Source organism: Pezoporus occidentalis, unplaced genomic scaffold (genome assembly GCF_034315485.1).
Source record: "Pezoporus occidentalis ecotype Australia unplaced genomic scaffold, CSIRO_AGI_Poc_V1 ctg38, whole genome shotgun sequence".
Classification (NCBI taxonomy): Eukaryota; Metazoa; Chordata; class Aves; order Psittaciformes; family Psittacidae; genus Pezoporus; species Pezoporus occidentalis.
In genome coordinates this window covers 3,979,055-3,998,480 of record NW_026915702.1, presented here as the reverse complement: position 1 = coordinate 3,998,480, position 19,426 = coordinate 3,979,055, and the positions used below count along the sequence as shown (strand labels likewise).

The following is a 19,426-nucleotide window of genomic DNA, read 5'->3' as shown; positions in this document are numbered from 1 at the left end:
TATGAAAAATGAGACTATAATGCCTCCTACTTTGTTGTGAGGATAAAACTCATTAATTACCATGAAGTGTTCACACATTACATTCAGCGCTGTGGGGAAATAAGCAAGTAGGATCTAATTGCTGTTGTACGATAAAGAGTACAAAAGGTATATTACTGATAGATGGACTAAAAGCTTACAAATTGATTGTTTTATCTGGGAGACTGAAAATTCCAAAGGCCAAAGAATGATCAGTCTTCACATTCCCTTTTTATTTTCTCAGTCCAAGCAAACACAGTCATTAGATTAAAAAAGGCCCATCGAGACAGCAGATGAAAAATGAGGGAGAAGAATCTCCTGAATGCCATACATAAACAGGGAGCAGCATATTAACATACACAGAAAAAAATACACAGAATTTAGGTTAGAGGACTGTTCTTCTGATAAAGCTATAATTTTAAAAGGGTGAGTGGAGACAAAAGCTGGCAGCCAGGACCTGTGAGATTCCTTTATTCTAATTCTTGAACATGTAAAATCTAAGGTCTAAAAGGGTCTGTCATAAGAACCTGGTCAACAGAGGGAAACACACAGCTAGAAGTGATTCAGCTGACTATAGGCACCTACCTCATGAAAAACTCAACAACTCTCCATACAAATCCGCAGTGACTAGCTTAGATAACTAATTTTCATAAATAAACTTCTGTGGCTGATTATTCCTTTTTATACTGAAAGAGAATTATAATATCATGTCCTTTCATTAAATGAAGGCTTACAGCACAGAAGAAAACAATATGAACTTGCAATGACAGGGGGCCTGAATTAATAACCGAACGTTAAACCTATGTTATCTTCAATCTCTTTAGTTAACAATAAGTATTTGTCTAAAAGTGCAGCTGGTGTTTAATGTAAACTTGCGTAAGAAAGGAAAGAACATCAGATAAGGGGAACCGGCGGTCAAAGTTTGCACTTGCAACACCATACATCTGGTTAAGACCCGGCTGAGACTGGAACTGCGGTTTGAGCCAAAGCCAGGGGACTGGTGAGCATGCGTGCAAGACAGAGGTGAAAAGTCCGAGTGAGGAAGACTCGTTTACTTCATCTCGAGACCCCTGCCCACGACCACCAGGAGGCACTGCGCAGGCATGAAGGAAGCTTTAGCTCATTATAATATGAAGCGGGAAAAGGATATGAGTATGTACAGGCGTGTTGTGTAACCTATTGCATATTTAACACTTTAGAGAATAAATGTAGAGGGAAAACGACACTGGGGTGCACATGCCTTTGGAGGAACTATCCCCCATGCGCCTCAGCTGAATAAAGCATATCTACTTTACAACTTTAACGAGTTGTGGAGTCAATCTGCGTATCAGTAAGAGACAGCAAAGAATGGGCGGCAAAAGCAGTTTTACTATCCAGTGCTTCAGAGATGATTCTATTAAACTCTTTCTTTATTAAGAAAAAAGATACCACCTATGCCCTCTCAAGCATTTTTCAAGCAGGAACAAGGGAGAAGAGTCTGTTGTATTTGCATAGATAGCTGAAAACCTGGATTCAAATTTAAAAAAAAAAATCTGTATCGAATCATTGACCAGCTTATCCTTATTTCTTCTTCTTTCAAGTTATATTACTGATCACAGTGGCAACACAAGCATAAATACTGCTACATTCACATGGGAACTATTCTTAGCTCAATAACACAGATTATTACAAACTTCATTTCAAGAGTTCAAAAAGACATAAAAGAAATGAAACTGAAACAGAGATTCAAATAGGACACATGGTGGAGTAATACATTTTGTTTCTTTCTTTTTGTTTGTTTTAGTAGGGGGATTTGGTGGTGTTTGGGGCTTTTCTGGGGGTGTGGGAGAAAGGACTAACCAAAGAAAGCCAAAGAAAATGAGATTAACTCTGGAACAGTATTTCCTTTCCCACCTTGCCAAACAAATTTGGATTTAGGTTGTAGAAGTAGTCACCTCGAGACCTTTCCCAATACTATTAAATCATAACAGATAGAGCAGGGTCTTTTACTTCACACCACAATATACCATCACTTTATGGTACATTTAGAATAAAATTCCAACATTTAAGCTTTGTAATTCTGTTTCCAGAAATTATTAGCACCTGCAGTTTCAGTGAATTAGATGAGAAGAGACCAGTGTCTTTCAAATTTAGGTTACTTTTAATGACTTTTATTTAAATCATGCAAACTTTAAAACTGAGGACTGTAGTCTTTGTTGCATCTGAATTCCAGTACTTGTGACTTTATATAAGCACATAAAATAGTTCTTTTTGACATGATCTATGTACCTTCTTTAATTGTCTTACAGCAGAAGCATCAATTATAATAGTGATGCCACCAATCTCTAAAGAATACTTGATTAAAAAGTGCAAATGAAACATGCTGGAAATTCTGATTAATACATTTAACACATTTTTTCTACGTTTTTCTAAATTAAACCTGTAATGAAGTCAAGCAGTTGTACTATGTCAAGCAAAGGTGAGGGCAACTTGGACTCTCGCCAGAAGACAATAATATTTTAATAGTTAAAACCAAACTGGAAACTTCAAACCACTCAGAGTTTCAGTAGAATCTGGAATTGAAATATCATACATTTAGTCTAAATCTTGGGAGTGGGTTTTCAATTTCCCCAAGGCTTATTACAGTCATATGAGTGACAAACTGCATGAAAATAGTCTGTCAGTAATATTTTATAATTGCTTTCCTTCATGTAAAAAATTTATTACAAAGAATACAGAAAAAGATAATATCAGCTTGGAAAACAGGGCCAGAAAAAGGTTTCTTTGGAGTAAAGAAGATTATTTACATTTATAATTTTGATTCTCCAGTCCTATAATTAGGATTTTATTAAATTTCTAGAAGTTACTGATATTCCTGTAAGGATCCTTTTTCTCCCAGCACATTCCCTGCCTGATCAGTAACTTAGATTGTATAAGTGAAGAGAGATTTTAATAACTAGAACACAAAGTAATATCTGGCTCTTGAAGAAACTTTTGAAGACATTTCTAAGTTTCTTGGTTTCTTGGTTTCTTACTTCTGCAAAATATTTAAATGATGGTCTTCAGGTTTCATTAGTGGTTTCAATCCCTTAATTTTCTGAAATTACAGGCAATGAAACAAAAAGAAACATACTACTTACATCATTCTGATCGTCTTTTGCATTGTAATAGATTATATCATTATTCTGTAAGAGAAAGAAAAGTCATTGTTAACTTAAAAATAATGAAGTTTGCCAGCAATAATTTGTATTAAAATACATTTTAAAAGAAGTCCATATTTCATTAAGTATTCTTTGAAATATGACAGAATCAGACCTTTGTTTGCTCTGTTGCATGTAACATTTCCCATGCTCGTTTTTAACTTCATTCAATTAATGCTTTTTATCTCATAAGCTACATAAGTCACTCAAAAAAAAAAAAAACAAACCAGCTAGAAAAGAACAAAGTTGGACAAAATCAAGAATTTCTGTTACAGACATATGATTCCTTGCCTTATGCAGTTAGGTGATTTATGCACCATGACATCTAGCAGGCAAGAGATACAATGACGCATGGGTATTGCTGAGTGGGTAAAGTGTTTGCTGCACACGTTTATTGTTTTATTCACCTCCCATGGTGAAAATAAAATCTGGGAAGATACATCACAGGAGAGTCTGGCTGTTGTAGCTTAGAGTGGATGCTGGCAGCTTTGTGGAAACACTGTACCATGTAATTCAAGCAAAGCAATGAAAGAGAAGATTACTAGTTTTCATTGCAAAATCAGTCAGGAGCATCATTCAGTGTAACATCTACAGCAGTTTGAAAATTGGGGTATTTCCTGTGGAATACAATTTTGTTTTCTCTTGAAATATTTCTGAACCATTTAAAATCCTTAAAAATTTAGGTTCACTGTATTAGCTTTGAACTAAATTGCTGTAATGCTCCATATTACCTATTTGAATGAAAGTAAGGAATTGTCATATATATTTTTACATAAGATACATATATTTAAATGAAATAGATACATATATACACATAGAGCATTTTTTTATATACATATATGTGCATAGCATTTTCTTAAGTCCCATTACAGATTTTGAATAAATAAAGGAGAATTTCATTTCTTCATGTCCAGCAGCTTGTTTAAAATAGGCAATTCCTGTAAACCTAATAAAATAGCCTTAATTTATATTTTCAGGTTTATTGATGGTAATACCTTTGGATTTATGTATCTACATAAAAAGGTTTACCACTAAAAATGTTTTTTTCTTTTATAAATGCCAACAGGAAATAATGATCTCATTTACAATTTTTTAAGTGGGCAACAACAACTACTACTTGCATTAATAAAGTATCATGACGTGCTACAAGGTAATGTAGTTCATCTTTGCAAACCATTGTTTTCCTCACTTCATAAATAATTTTATTTATCATTCATTCTCCTTTGTGACCTTTTTTGAGATGCACCCATGTAATATATTATAGATGAGCTAAATACCACTTTGAGGTAAATGCTATTAATATGAACTCATCCTCTTTCTTTTTCCTTCAAAATGCACTTTTCCATCAAGACACTGTTTTACCGCCAGGCCAGCTGGTTTGGTATCATTTGTGTAACGAAGCCAGACCTCAGTGTAGTTATGTTGCTATGGCATGTGATGTTATGCTATGCTATGTTATGTTATGTATGTTACATCACGTATGCTACGTTATGTTTGTTAAATTATGTTGTATTACCTTATGTTATGTTACATTAAAGCACATTATGTTACACCATGTTATGGATGTTACCTTATGTGTGTCATGCTGTGTTGTGTTACATGTTTTAGCATAGCTGCCCCACAATCTCTTCCTTGGAAGCTTTTGTTTGGGAAAAATGACACGAGGAAAAGCACTGCATACATACTTAGCTGGACATCATGTATATATTATTTTTGGCTAATGGCTTCATCTTAAAACCACATTTTCATAAGACACAATTCTAGTAGGCCTTCTGTATGGACTCTCATTTAGGTATCAGTTTATTTCCACACCCGTTCCCACTGTTCAAGTTCGACGTCACAGTATACCTTGCCTTCAAATCATTTAATGCTTAGGATTTTTAAAGTTGTCCTCTACGCATACAATTCTGTTTATCTCCTTCAGCAAAATGGTTCTTTACTGTCACAATTATATTGCTACTGGACTAAGCAGTATCTTTTAAATCACCTATTAAAGACTTATGTTGCATAAACATGATGAATTTACAAGTTAATTAAAATAACCACTACCACCACTCCCAAAGGAATTATGTATTTTGTTAGGCTATTTATATCTTATAGCTCATTATTCTCTCTGGAGATATTACCTATATAAGGCATAAGCTGACACTGGTCATATCTCACTACTTTCAATATGGAAAAATATGAGATACGCAGTGCTACAACACACCAAATGCTATACAGTTCACAAATTAGATTCATGGATCAGTTAGATGTTTAAAGGACAATTTTTCATAATTTAACCACTTCTAGCTGACAAGAACAAATTGCTTTGGTGCTTGCTCCCAAATGTGTGGTTTAGTTATTTATTAACTTGTTGGCAAAAAGAATTTGAGTCTTACCACTGTTATACACTTCTGGTACCAGTTAATACTGCACACTTATTCAGCAAGCCCAAGATGAAAAGTAAATATGCTAGCTGTTTACTTTTATTCTTTATCCAGTAATGCTATGAGAGACAGAGGTGAATACTCACTGCTATTGCTGTTCATGAATTAAGGGATTTAGTAAGCTGAATTGATAGAAGTGTGACTTTAGAAAACCAGGACTAGGTCATAAATGTTTTATTTGTGACTCTTACTGTTCTTTCTAGTCTATCCTAATAATCTTTTTTCTTCCATGCTTTCATTTATATCATTTCATGCTGGTTAGATTGTTCCATTGTCTTTATATTGCTTTTCACTTCAATACTGCTTTGTTTCCCAGATTTGGCTATAAAACAATTTCAATGGGAAACACCACATATTGGGTAGTATGAATGACTTCCTAAATTTCACCAGACAGAATCCAAATTTTTGGTCCTTACGAGCTTTATGTCTAGAGATTTGAAGAAACAGACAGATTTATCAGATAGAAGAAAAGCATGGGAAAATACAATCTTTCAGAACATCTGGAAATGAAATTTGGATTCATACCAACACTAACACTAGCATTTTGATTCTCTATGGAGCAAGTTTACAGACACAACAGTCTACCGTCTTGACTAGATAAATACCTAATCTCAACTAAAGATTATGTGAATGGAGCTGAAGTTGGCTTGTTGTTTCAGAAAATAGCAATCTTTTCCAATCATCAAATTCTTTCAAGAACAGCACAAAGGGATTACATTGCAACAAGAGATACCTGACTCTAGAGATAATTCTGTAAATTACAATAATATATCTGTGTCATTTTTTTTAGTAAAAGCTAAACATCCTCCTTTTACCAAGTGCCTAAAATGAAAACTTCTTGTCATCAATGCCACATAATGGCTTCTGTAAGAAAATCTCCTCTGTGAATCCTGTGCTACAATTCCAAGAATTGCCTATGAAATATGGATATTGAAAAAGATATATGAAATGATATTGAAATATGGATATATGAAATGTGAATATTGCCCATCAACTGGTCAAACTTCCCTTTCAGTGGAAATACTGGATGTGTGGTTTTTGAAGTACCTTTTTTCCACAAGAAATGTTTATATTTCATTCAGGAAATAATAAAAAAATAAATACTGAAAATACTAGTATTTTCAATGAACGTCCAATGCTGCCTATTCAGAAGTGTTACTTTCACTGAAGCTGTGATATTACTTATGCCCTTAGGTCTGTGTGTGAGGTCTCCACTGGCTGCATCCTGTGATGCAGCCCAAAACGGTGTTAGGCACACAGGGAAGACTGCAGGCCTGAAACGAACTATAACTTTGTGAGACACTATAATGAACTACCTGAAAAATAAATAAATAATATTTAAAAACAGGGGAACAAACTAGTTTATTGCAGGTTTTCATAAAGAAATCAATACAGTCCATTCATTTCGAAGACATCACAATTACCCTTTTTTCCTAAAGGTAGCCATTCCAAAATAATTGTGGATAGAATGTGAAAACAAAAAGTAACACTCTTCCATGACTGTATTTGCTACAGAGATGCTAGAAGATAATGAACTCCCTCACACTAGAAAACAGAAGAGTTTTTGTGAAAGGTCTCCTTACTTCAAACATTTTGTTCAATGAACCACCAGAGGCAAAAATAAAACTAGTGTAGTAGATTATATTGAAAATATGTATTACTACATAATTAGTAGTGCCAGTTTTAAACTCTGAAATTGAGACCAAATATAATTACTTGAATTTTGTTTTAAAGCAGCATACTTCCCCTGACTTCTGTTTCACACAACATGTGCTAAATGAATCAAAAAGAGGCAATGTACGATAGTTCTTTTACATTGCAGCTAACCTTGTAGTAGTGATACCTATTCTGCAGGTATTGAAGTAGAGTACGAAACAAAAAACAACCAAGAAGAAACAAACCAGATCACAAATATATGTCTGATTTTGACTGTTTAATTTAAAACTAAGTTATCAGAATTACAGATACAAATCTGGAGAACCTTTTAAAATCATATCAATCCCACAAATTTTTAAAAGACATACAACACTAGCAAAAGAACTAGGAGTACTGTTGCTCAGCATGCAGCAATAGAAATACTTAGCATACTAATTTATTTCATCTTTCATAGACATATTGGATAAAAATAGTGTAAATGCCTATAAATGTTAAAAAATACTTAAATGTTGATGAAATCCACCTGCTTCAATTTTAAAACCCCTTGGATAAGATTGTGCATTAAAAATTGTTCACTGTAATACTTTTAGGGTAATTAAGATTTAAACTCAACATAATAAATTCTATGACAAATAATCCAGGTAGATCTGGTTTAATCCCTTATATAGGCTGACATGTAGTTTAAGGCACAATTAGACTCTTCAGAAATGAAAGGTAAATATGGCCTACCACAAATAAAAAATCAGTTTCTGAAGAAAATAACTTTAGGGAATAAAATACAATGAATAGGGAAGAGAAAGAATGCCAACTACTACAACCAGCTTTGTAATTTTACACAAGTGAAATGGTACAGGTAAAATAAGGCAATTACCAGCTAATAAGTTCAGTTTTTTTCTTTTCAGTATCCATGAGTAGAGCTACTGATTTACCTCTTATCTTTAAAGTGGACACAAGATCAGGCAATATAGTAAATTCGTTGTGATTACTGTGTCTGAACATCGGCTGCAAGAAATGGGTTAGTAATTACATTTAAAATGGGATCTTGAAACAGGACTTACAAACAAGATCTTTTAAAAATCAAAGTATCTATCTTTAATAAAAAATTACGAATATCAAACAGTTCGATAACATCCCAGTCTAGAAATATTTCTCATATTACCCACAATATGGGCAAGTGAGTCACTTGAGTTAGACATTTTCCCCTAAAACATAATTAGTTAAAGAACTACTTTCTCATATTAAATTTCATACACTAATTAAAAACTTCCATGTCTCCACTATAATGTATGGTAAGCCGTTTTTCATCAGATTTGTGTAAGGGGCTTTTCTCAAGATTCTACTGAGGCTATTAATTGGAATGAAAAGATGAAGGTGAAGATTACAGGAAATAACATAAAGGAGGATTAAAGGTGCTGCATACTTTTTGTCATAGAATACACTTTCTTTTAAAAGATGAGAAAGATCAACTTATTCAGCATTCATTTACAGGTTATTCCTTCACTGAGATAATCTGGAAACCTTCAAATTTATAGGCAGTTTTCATTAGATGGTCTCTTGTCCATTCACAGATGCATCAGAGTGATAAATAAAATGAGTAATCTATTTACTGTTCCTCATGCTAGGCATGAGGACTAAAACATACAGCCCTCACATAAACAATATATCAGAAAAGAATAAAGTACAGGTACAGATTCCAGATAAAATATGCTACATGAACAATGCATTTTCAATTCCTTGACATCAGTTCTGAGGGATTTTGCTCTGAGGCTAGACAAAAAGATTGCAGTGCTGACAACGGACAGAATTTAGGCATCTGACTTAAAAACTAAGATAATGAAAAAGTTCACTGAAGTCTAAACTTGGAAGAATCTAAAACTCTGGAAGTACTTGAATTCCCAGCATTAATAGTCTCTGCGTACCTCACTATCGTATTTCTATAAGGATTCTTCAGGCTTCACATCTGTTAGAAGTTTGGACCCTATTTTGCACCTTCACAGAGTCAGGATCCAAAAACTGAAGCCTCTTCCCCTGTAACTTGATGTAGTTCCTATCACTGAATACCTCATTCTTTTCAATACATAATAATAAATGTCAGCAAAACATATTAGGTCAGTTGAGTTCACAATTAGTAAATAGAGTGGATACATACTCTGCTCACACTTCCTCTTCCCCTCGCTTTCTTTCTCCTGACCAGATGAATGGTATAGCTATACAGCTGTCCTATTTAGAGAAATTACGACATTATTCTGAACTCTAAATTCTGTATTAGAGGATACCATAGAGCAAACATTCATTTGCTTCCTCACTTTGTGAAATATATTTAATGCGAGTGGTCCAGCTGAAACTCATACAGTGAAAACTGAAAAAAAATCAAACCTGAAATTTTTGTGAAGAAATATATTAAGGTAGCATGTATTGTAAAAAATGCAAACCTATTTCACAGCTACAGGTTGGGAAAGAAGAGATTCAGAGCAGCCCTGCGGAGAAGGACTTGGGGGTGTTGGTCGATGAGAAAATGAACATGAGCTGGCTTCAGTGTGCGTTCGCAGCCCAGAAAGCCAACTGTATCCTGGGCTGCAACAAAAGGAGCATGACCAGCAGGTCGAAGGAGGTGAGCCTGCCCCTCTACTCTGCTCTCGTGAGACCTCACCTGGAGTATTGTGTGCAGTTCTGGTGTCCTCAACATAAAAATTACATGGAACTGTTGGAACAAGTCCAGAGAAGGACCACAAGGATGATCAGGGGACTGGAGCACCTCCCCTATGAAGACAGGCTGAGAAAGTTGGGTCTGTTCAGCCTGGAGAAGAGAAGGCTGCGTGGAGACCTCATAGCAGCCTTCCCGTATCTGAAGGCAGCCTATAGGGATGCTGGGGAGGGGCTCTTCATTGGGGACTGTAGTGACAGGACAAGGGGTAATGGGTTAAAACTTAAACAGGGGAAGTTTAGATTGGATATAAGGAGGAAATTCTTTCCTGTTAGGGTGGTGAGGCACTGGAATAGGTTGTCCAGGGAGGTTGTGAATGCTCCATCCCTGGCAGTGTTCAAGAACAGGTTGGACAAGGCCTTGGGTGATATGGTTTAGTGTGGGGTGTCCCTGCCCATGGCAGGGGGGTTGGAACTTGATGATCTTAAGGTCCTTTCCAACCCTAACTATTCTATGAGTCTATGATTCTACGTAAATGCTTATTGTATATATACTGTACTCCAGTTGAGAAATAGGTTATTTTACCAAATCATGGTATTTTTGATGGCTTAAGGCAGACACAGTATCATAGAATCATAGAATACGAAAATACTTGTAAGAATAAGTATGTGTTACACATACTTAGAGAATCATTGTCACAGCTTTGGAATACTTAGCTCACAAGACCATCATGACCTTGCCTTGATCAAAAGCCAAGCACAAGGAGCCATTGCCAAGGGCACAGGGCTGAGTCTGGCAAATTATGGCCCACACTCCAAACAAGGAGTATGAGGAGCCTTAGTACAGGCTGTGCACCAGGGAATGACAGAACACCTGAGATGCTGGAAAAGCATCATAATGTCAAGGGCTGATTTGACTGGCATCCTGTGACATCTGTCTATAAAACCGCCAGTAACAGAGACTATTGGGAAACGTTGCCATGTAAGTATTTGACATGCCAGAAAAAACAAGCATCCATGGGGAGCCAGCCCAAATCAGTGCCAAGCCACTGCTCAGAGTCCGTAACTGAGACTGGTCAGAGCAAACATCCCATGTAACCCAGGCTGGGCTCTGCCAACTCACCAGCACCGTGACCAGGGCAGGTCTCAGCTACCTTTGCGCACAGGGAGTGTGTGTGCAAAGATTGCACTGTCACAGCCCATCCATCACTTGGTCCAATTAATGATATGACCTTCACAGCAGCACATTTTCTCATGTTCCTTTCCCTATTGTGACAATATCCAATTGCATACTGATTTCAGCCGCATTTGATTTAATTTGTCTTGTGCAAATCATAATTAGTTAAGCTGAGTAAGAAGTCTTTTATATCACGTTCAAAGCTCAGGAGAAAACCCTGCTATTTTTTACAGGGCACAGTAAGTAGGGAGGTTTAATATTCCTCCACACACACATGCTACAGTGTTCATATTGTGCTACATTATACATTTACTTCAGAAAAAGAGAAGTAGTGAAGAGTACTGTAGAAACGGTAGAGAATAGGAAAAACTTTTCCATGTCAAACAAAACTCCCTAATTTTCAGGTATTTTTCACCATAAGAATCGTTGTAAGAAACTGCCATGGGACTACTTAAGTTCCTGAAAAAATTAAGAATCCACTTTATGTACTAACTGCAATTTGGCTCTAGAATAAAAAGACCAAAATGGTTGAATGTGTCAGGTTAAATGTAACACAGCCCACAAGGCAATGAGAAATATATGTCAGACAAACAAATACCTGAAAAAGAATCTGCAGAGTTTTCTGTTCTTCTGTAATAACGCAACATCCTTAATGAATAATTTTTGCATAAATACATCCTACAGCTCAATGGCTTGCGATCAGAAGGCAATCTCTTTGGACATGCAGATAACTGGTAATATAACAACGGAATTTTGTTAATTTGCCTGGTAAGGATAATCTTTATTGCTTTTATTTGGGTTTTTTGTTTTTTGTTTTTTCTTTCATATAATATTTTAGTGCAGCTTTTGGATTAAACAAATCAAATGTGGCAAGCAATGAAGTATTTTTTTTTAATTGCAAAACATTAAAGGCCCAATATTTCATGCAGGATTGAAGAATTAGTGGCTGAAGATTTAACAATGCAAAACCACACTGATATTACTCTATGGTGTAGTTGATCATATCACAGAATAACTATCAGCTTAGTTAATCAAACTGAAAATCTCTCTTTAAGGATACTACTTTGATCTACATTAAAAGCACAAGGATCATTATGCGAGTATATTCAAGCATTACCTATTACACTACAGCCACAATTCAGCACATCATATTGCCTGTATATGGGGGCAGATGACAAGCCCACATACTTTTACACTTTTAGCCTTTTGGAATTCTGCTGCAACACTTCTTCAATGGAAGACTTTTTCCTTGTTATATTCATCAATCACCTTCATATCAGTACAACATTCACTGAATGGGAATTTGTATGTACCTACAAAATGGAATGATCAGCTCTCAAGCTGGCAGTGCCTTCAAGCTTACCAAGACTAATTAAAATGGAAGAATTTGTTCTTGAGAACAGAATTGTTAGAAAGTATATTTCTCTTTCTAATAAACAGTGAACATACTCATACAAGGTTCTCTGTAGCTAAGACTATCAAGCTAGCAGACCCCAGTTAGCTATGCAACCTTTTACATTCTCTTACTGCCTAGCTTCTTCTTGAACTGAAATCCTGACACAATAGATACCAAAAGCAACAGGGTACAGAACAGTACTCTAATTAAAACTGAATGTCTTAGACACTAAATGAAACCTTTCCATAAAGAATTGTTTTATTCATTTTTCAGAGAAGAGGGTACTTTAGTAAGGTTACTACCACAATTCCACAATGACTGGGCACCAGAACTTAAGCTTCAAATCAATTAGATTTTTATACTTATTTATACTTTTCAACAGATCAAAGTGACTAAAGCTGTCTGTATTGAGCAAATGGAGAAATGTGACATTGCTGAAAATTGAATTTCCCCTGTAGACTTTAATGAGAAAGGAGAAACAGAGAAACAGGCTTTGTACTGGGAAAGACTGCTGGTTTTCTGGCAATCTGCAATCTATTTCTCTCCAGTAAAAAGCACCAATTAATTTTAGAAACACTATGCATTATTTGATTACTTCCATCCTATGCATACCCAGTAGCTAAAGTGCCAGCCAGGAGAAACTCCTGCTCTTATATTATCCCCATTATTTTAAGACTTGATTATTTGACTGTCTAGTCCTGCAGCCACTTGGAAACAGCATTGCAATGGATTTAATCTTATTTACCAATATATTAAATTGCTGTATTGCAATTTTAAATTTTTTCTTTGAAGAAGAAGAATATAATACAGAGACAAATACCATCAGTTTTGCACAGAACTCACTTCAGTCCACACTATGTTCTGAAGACTTTTTCAAGCCATTTTATTTCAGGCTCTGGAACAAGCCCAGTATGGACACACATTTCTTGTTATGAATAGAAAGTCGCAAGTCATATTACTATAGTCCCAATGGATATAAACACCAAAAATCAATATCCGCTCCCAATGAAGTTGAAGAAAGATTTATAATATGCCTTTGGCCTACCCTGGTAGGTAGATAACGGAAGGTAATGATTCAAAAAGTTGTTCTCTCCTTCTCCTACCAGTTGAACCTCCCTCAATATCCTTACCATCTCTTCAAAGAATGACAAAGAAAAACCATCAGAAGTTCATGGACTTGCATGTGTCACACATGAACAGGAAAGAAAATGAAATGAAGACTCCTCCGCAGTTACCAAGTTTAACAGAAATGGCTACATATATAGAGATTAGAGAACAAACTTCAGTATTCCTCCTCCAGTCACCTTAAGTAAAATGCAAAGCAGCCACAGACAACCCTGAGAGACAAAACTGCCTTGAATCCTTTTCATTTTGGCAAATACAGTCTTCCAAAAGGTTCAGGAAACTGCTGATCTAATCACGTTAACTTCCTCAAAGTACAAGCAGCTGCCATCAGCTCCTTTTGTAAGGCAAAATACAATCAACTGCAAAGCAGATTTCCAGGTGGGAAAATGAAATTAATTTGTTAGCAGCTAATTAACCTCCCTATAACACTATCTGATCTGTTTAATTAAAGCAGAAAAGAATGTTTAATTTATTCAGCATTACTCTAGCTGATGAAAGAACATAAAAAGAAATAATAATAAAGAAAAAACAAGTCAGAACTGAGTGCGTATTACCTAGATTGTAAATACTGGGGCCAGTATAGTGCAGAAGCCTAGTTAAACAATTTGGACATGAGTTTAAACCAGATCCATGAGAAACTGGCATTCTGAATCCACCCTTACGCAGGTGCGAGGATATCATGAACTAAGCTACTTCTCTTGCACTATCATAAGTGAATATAGCAAATATGCCAGCTGTCTAACTCCCACAAGTCTGCAAAAAACTTTGAGGAAATTACTTTGTACCAAGTAATGGGTAAACCTGTAATACGATTTTAAATTATATTTCTATCACTTTTTGCATGCGGATTCATTTTCCTGGAGTCAATCAGAATCTGATAAAACTCGATTAGTGCTGAGCAGAGCCACAAATACTGAAAATGCTGATAGATCACAACAGGAGATGAGAAGTCTGAGTGGAGAAACCTTGATTCGATTATTGCTTATGTTTTCAGGTGATAATCAGTAAGATAAAATGCATGAAGAATAGACTAAACAAAAGTGAGCTCCGTAAGTCATGACTGTCAGTATTAGAGTAAATTTATCCTATCCTAATCTCTCTGGCTTCTTAATGTATTAAACAACTGATGGCCATAAGTTTTTACAACTTTTAAGTTAAGTTTTTACAACAAGAATTACAACTTTTGTATTTAAGAAATTATGATGAACTATATAAAATGCAAAGTATGTTCCTAAAGAGATATATTTTTTTGCGTTTATTGCAACTAAAATGGACATTGTTATTCTATAATCAAGGTTATTCTGCCATCCAGTTCCACACTTCTACCATGAAACATATCCAGTCTAACAAACTATTCACAATCAATGCCATGGAGCTTACACTGCAGCTAGTGGAAATCCATCGACACAATAGGCCAGACAGATACAAAAAAACATTTATTTTTTAGACTAGAATACCTTCTCTGCACTTTGTTATTCAAGGGCTGCAAACTGTTTTAAACCCACCACTTAAGCTCCTAATTCACTGGGAGATGCCCAACAGTTACTGACATTAAAACAACAAATAAAAGTAGGGAAAAAAAAAATTAGTTGTAGGAATTTGCAAAATGCTGCAGGAATTTTGAATTATCAGTGCTGGTAATTACTCCTGAATTTGACAATATACTATGTGGAGGAACAGTTGGATTAATTTTCTGAAGTCCAGGAACCATCATGTGATCTTAAAAGAGTATGAAGGCAAACTATTTAAATACAAATACAAAATTTGCTTCTTAATATATCTAGTTCAGCAAGAAATAAAGAAGAAATAAAAAAAAGGAGCCATATCATTTTAGTTTATGTTTGGCTCCGAATGAATTAATTTGAATATTTGGTTTGATCTTTTCAGAATATGATACTCTTACTGAATAAAATATATATATGTATATATATATATGTGTATATATATGTCTATAATATATGTTAACACAATGTAAACATACTTTCCGTAATTATACCAAACAAAACCAAATCAACATTATAAAAAAATATATTTCTTTCACCCTCCTCTTTAAACTTCATGGAAAACTTGGAAATTTAATTCTGATAAACATTATTTTACACAGAATGTCAATTACTACAAAATATAGTAATGTAGTGAGATTTTAAAAAATGCTTTGAAATGAAAGATGAAAACGTGTAGACTAATATTTATATTTACATACATTCATATTGAGCCTTGAGAATATATCCAGTGGTTGAAACAGTTCCACAGAAACAGAAATTTCTTCCTCTATTTGATTTTCTTCTCTATTTATTTTTCTCTTCACAAAGAAAGAGTATATGACAAGGAATATATTACACAAATCACTGTAACTAAACTCAGAGAAAAAATACCTAGACAACATTAATGTCTTTAAGAATCTTACTGCAATAGAAAAAAAATGCCTACATTTTGAATAGTTTTCCTTAAATTGCAGCAGCAGAGGGTTTTATGCATCCTTCTTTCCTCTTGTTTCCATATGTAAAAACTAAAATACAAAGAGATTATATTTCTGAAGGGAAATTAAATGCATACTGTTTCTTCCTTAGTATTACAATACTGTGTAGCACAGGAAAAATAATTTTCATATCTAAATTATGAAAGTCTGATCCAAACTTTGGATCACACTGTATATAGCTGACACTGACCTCTGAAATTAATCATAGAATAGTTTGGGGTGGAAGAGACCTTCAAAGGTCATCTAGTCTAACCCCCTGACCTCCAATACATTTTTTAAGAGCATCTGATTTCTTTCCCTGTCTATATCAGTTCTTAATTTCATTTATTCAATCACTTGAAGTCTGTCCATAACAAAACACAGTGATAACATACAAAGAAGCAATTGCTATAACTTGTTTTATACAATCTGTGTGAAAATGAGAAAAAACACCCAAAAATTGCCTAAATGCGGGAAGTACCTTTCCAAAAGGTAATGAAGTTCAAAATATGTCAGGGTATGTCTTCTTTTCAGACAGCTTTGGTTCACACACATAACAAATGTGTCTGGCATTTTGACTGTTAATTATTTTAATGGACCACCTACAAAGATAAATCTCACCCAGTTGGTTAGGATTTTACTTTAAATGCTTTTGCTAGATACATGAAATCTTAGAAGGAAAGCAACTGTGGACAGCTGTTACCAGGCTTTAATATTCCATGCTCACCTAATTAATAAAGAACAGAAGGAATCATAATCTAATTATTCAGCTTTGACATCCGTTTTGTGCATGTCTTGCACTCAATCACTGTGATAAAGCAGAGCTCCGTGAGTACACCTTATTTCAGAAGCAGCTCAGTAGCATGAGACAAGCTAGCAGCTGGAAAATGTCATTCATTTTACCATTTAGCATAACATGATGAAGACTTTTCCTGTTAATCACTACAAGAAAAGGGCCATATCAAAAATAATTAAAACATAATTACTTTTCTTCTTAATTATTGGCTATATTACATTCGGTATGCTGGAATTCATGCAGAAGAGCAGTAAGATTTAAGAGCTGCATCAACATCTTGGCATTATGTTTCTCATTTTCTGTTTTAACAATTGCACTAAATGAAACGGTGTCTTTTCTTCCATGGATCTCAACAGGGTTTTTCATTCCCCATGTATTTTTTGTGTTTATGTCACAAACTGCAAAGAAATATAGACACCCAAATCTCTGAATAAGCTGGTTCAGATATGACAGCAGGGTAAGGTATTCGGATGAGTATTTGCTTAATTTCAGAGAATCCTGTACATCTCTTAACAGTGAACTGTGCAATTTTAAAAGGCTCCATGTTCTTCTTTAAATAGCAAAAGTATATGAATATTTGTTTCACCACCCAGTCCTGTAATTTTCTAGAGGTTTTTCTTGGGTTTGCTTTTTTCCTGAATACTATAAGACACAGGTAAAAAATATTTAAACAAATGTTCTTTGAAAATGGGGGCCTCCTGAGCCTAACCCAAATTTTAAGTAAATAGTCACAGGTCACAGAATGGTTTATGTTGGAAGGAACCTTAAAGACCATCCAGTTCCAACCCCCTGCCACAGGCAGGGACACCTTCCACTAGAGCAGGTTGCTCCAAGCCCTGTCCAACCTGGCCTTGAACACTGCCAGGGATGGGGCAGCCACAGCTTCTCTAGGCACTCTGTGCCAGCACCTCACCACCCTCACAGGGAAGAATTTCTTCTTAATATCTAATATAAATCTGCCGTCTTTCAGTTTAAAGCCATATATGTAACAATAAAATATACATCACACATAATACAATATTAGTACTTATATCTGCTTACTATCATTTCTTCCATCACTCATACCCTATTCTCTGAAATAACAAGATTAATATTAGACAACAGGGGGATTTTGCAGGTGAACTAGAATAAAAATGTTTAAAATACTTAAAATTTCAAAACAAAACACAGATCAGTGTTGAACAGAGACTGCTGCTCATCCATATTGTGTTTGTTACAGCTGTCCCCAAGGTACCTAAGCAACGTCCAGGAAGCATTCGCAAACGACTGTGCAGGCAAGCCTATAGAAGGCTGTACCCTGTGTCGCTTTCTATATGCCTCCAATGTTACCTCAGCAGGTTTTATATTCTCAGATACTCTTGCATGCCCTGATGTAACTGGTGTACCACCTGAAGCATGTGAACTCCCTAGTTTTATGCCTTGAAAATATAGTTTTCTAAGCTGAACCACTTTCTTCACATTATGTCAGAAACATGAGCAGAAAAGTATGCAAACACACACATATCACTTAAAGCCTCCTAGGTATCACCAAGAGAAGTTATAAGACCAAGGCTACTTTGAACACTAACAAGCTATACCACTTGGTCCAACAGTCAGGTTCATACAATTCTTTAATTCAACAGTATAGACACATAGATGTAAGCTTTAGAAACGTAGTCCAGTTCCAATCTTGGACTTACTTCTTTGAGAAATGTGTAAGTGAGCCAGAATTAAGATCCCACCTTCTTTTGTGCATGAAATATTCACTAACAAAAATGGGTTAAGCACAGAGCAACACACAGATTTGGTATTGCTACTGCTCTTGTAGGGTCACTTCACTACCAAAGCCTTTCATAGACATCAGACTGGCACTGCTGGCTCTCTGCCTTTTGCTCCCTACCCTATACTTTGCAGGTAGTTAGAAAGTTCAAAGTGAGCTACGGCTTTAGGCAAGTACCAGGCTCTACTCAAAAGCTATCTGTGATCTCGTCTCCTGCATTAGCCCCAGTTTTGCTTTCTACCATTTGTATATTTAAACAGCAGCTCTCTACCTTGAATGCAGAATCTCAAAACATAACTTAAATTAGCTGAAAAATATATGCATCAATGTTAGTATCAGCAAATCTTTACAGATCTGTTTTATAAATGTTTTATCCAGAAGACTGCACTAAAAAGTGTTGTTTTGTTCATATGCTGTGCCAGCTTACTATGTTTTCCCCAATACCAAACTTTACGAATGGTATCCAGCTGAAAGACAGCTTTGAGGCAGAATTGCATTGGAAGCGAGGAAGGGAAGAGGGAGACCAAAAGAGAGACTGATTGTTTGGAATTACATCTCCTATGTTCTCCGCTCACCTATAATAAGAAAAAGAATCTCTTTCCAAGTCAGCAGGCAGCAGAAGAAACAGTAATAACCATCACTTGGGATTAACATATATTCGTAATACTTTTTAAAAGCTTAATTGTTAATCCAGTTTGTGTTTTCTTCTGCTGGTAGCCCTCACCAAAAGAAACAAAACCACCTTTTCCCACAGTAATACACAACCCTTGCACAAAGTACCTTCATATAC

The 19,426-nt window shown here is 35.4% G+C and overlaps 1 protein-coding gene across 12 annotated transcripts in view; it reads right to left on the bottom strand.

Annotated features, from left to right (window-relative positions):
- Nucleotides 1-19,426, bottom strand: part of CACNA2D1 (calcium voltage-gated channel auxiliary subunit alpha2delta 1) — a 389,699-nt gene that overhangs the window by 178,658 nt on the left and 191,615 nt on the right. For all 12 annotated transcript variants that reach the window (XM_062631969.1, XM_062631970.1, XM_062631958.1 and 9 more), the window contains exon 5: nt 3,138-3,182. In XM_062631969.1, coding sequence (XP_062487953.1) covers nt 3,138-3,182 — 45 coding nt within the window. The remainder of the gene's footprint in view (nt 1-3,137; nt 3,183-19,426) is intronic.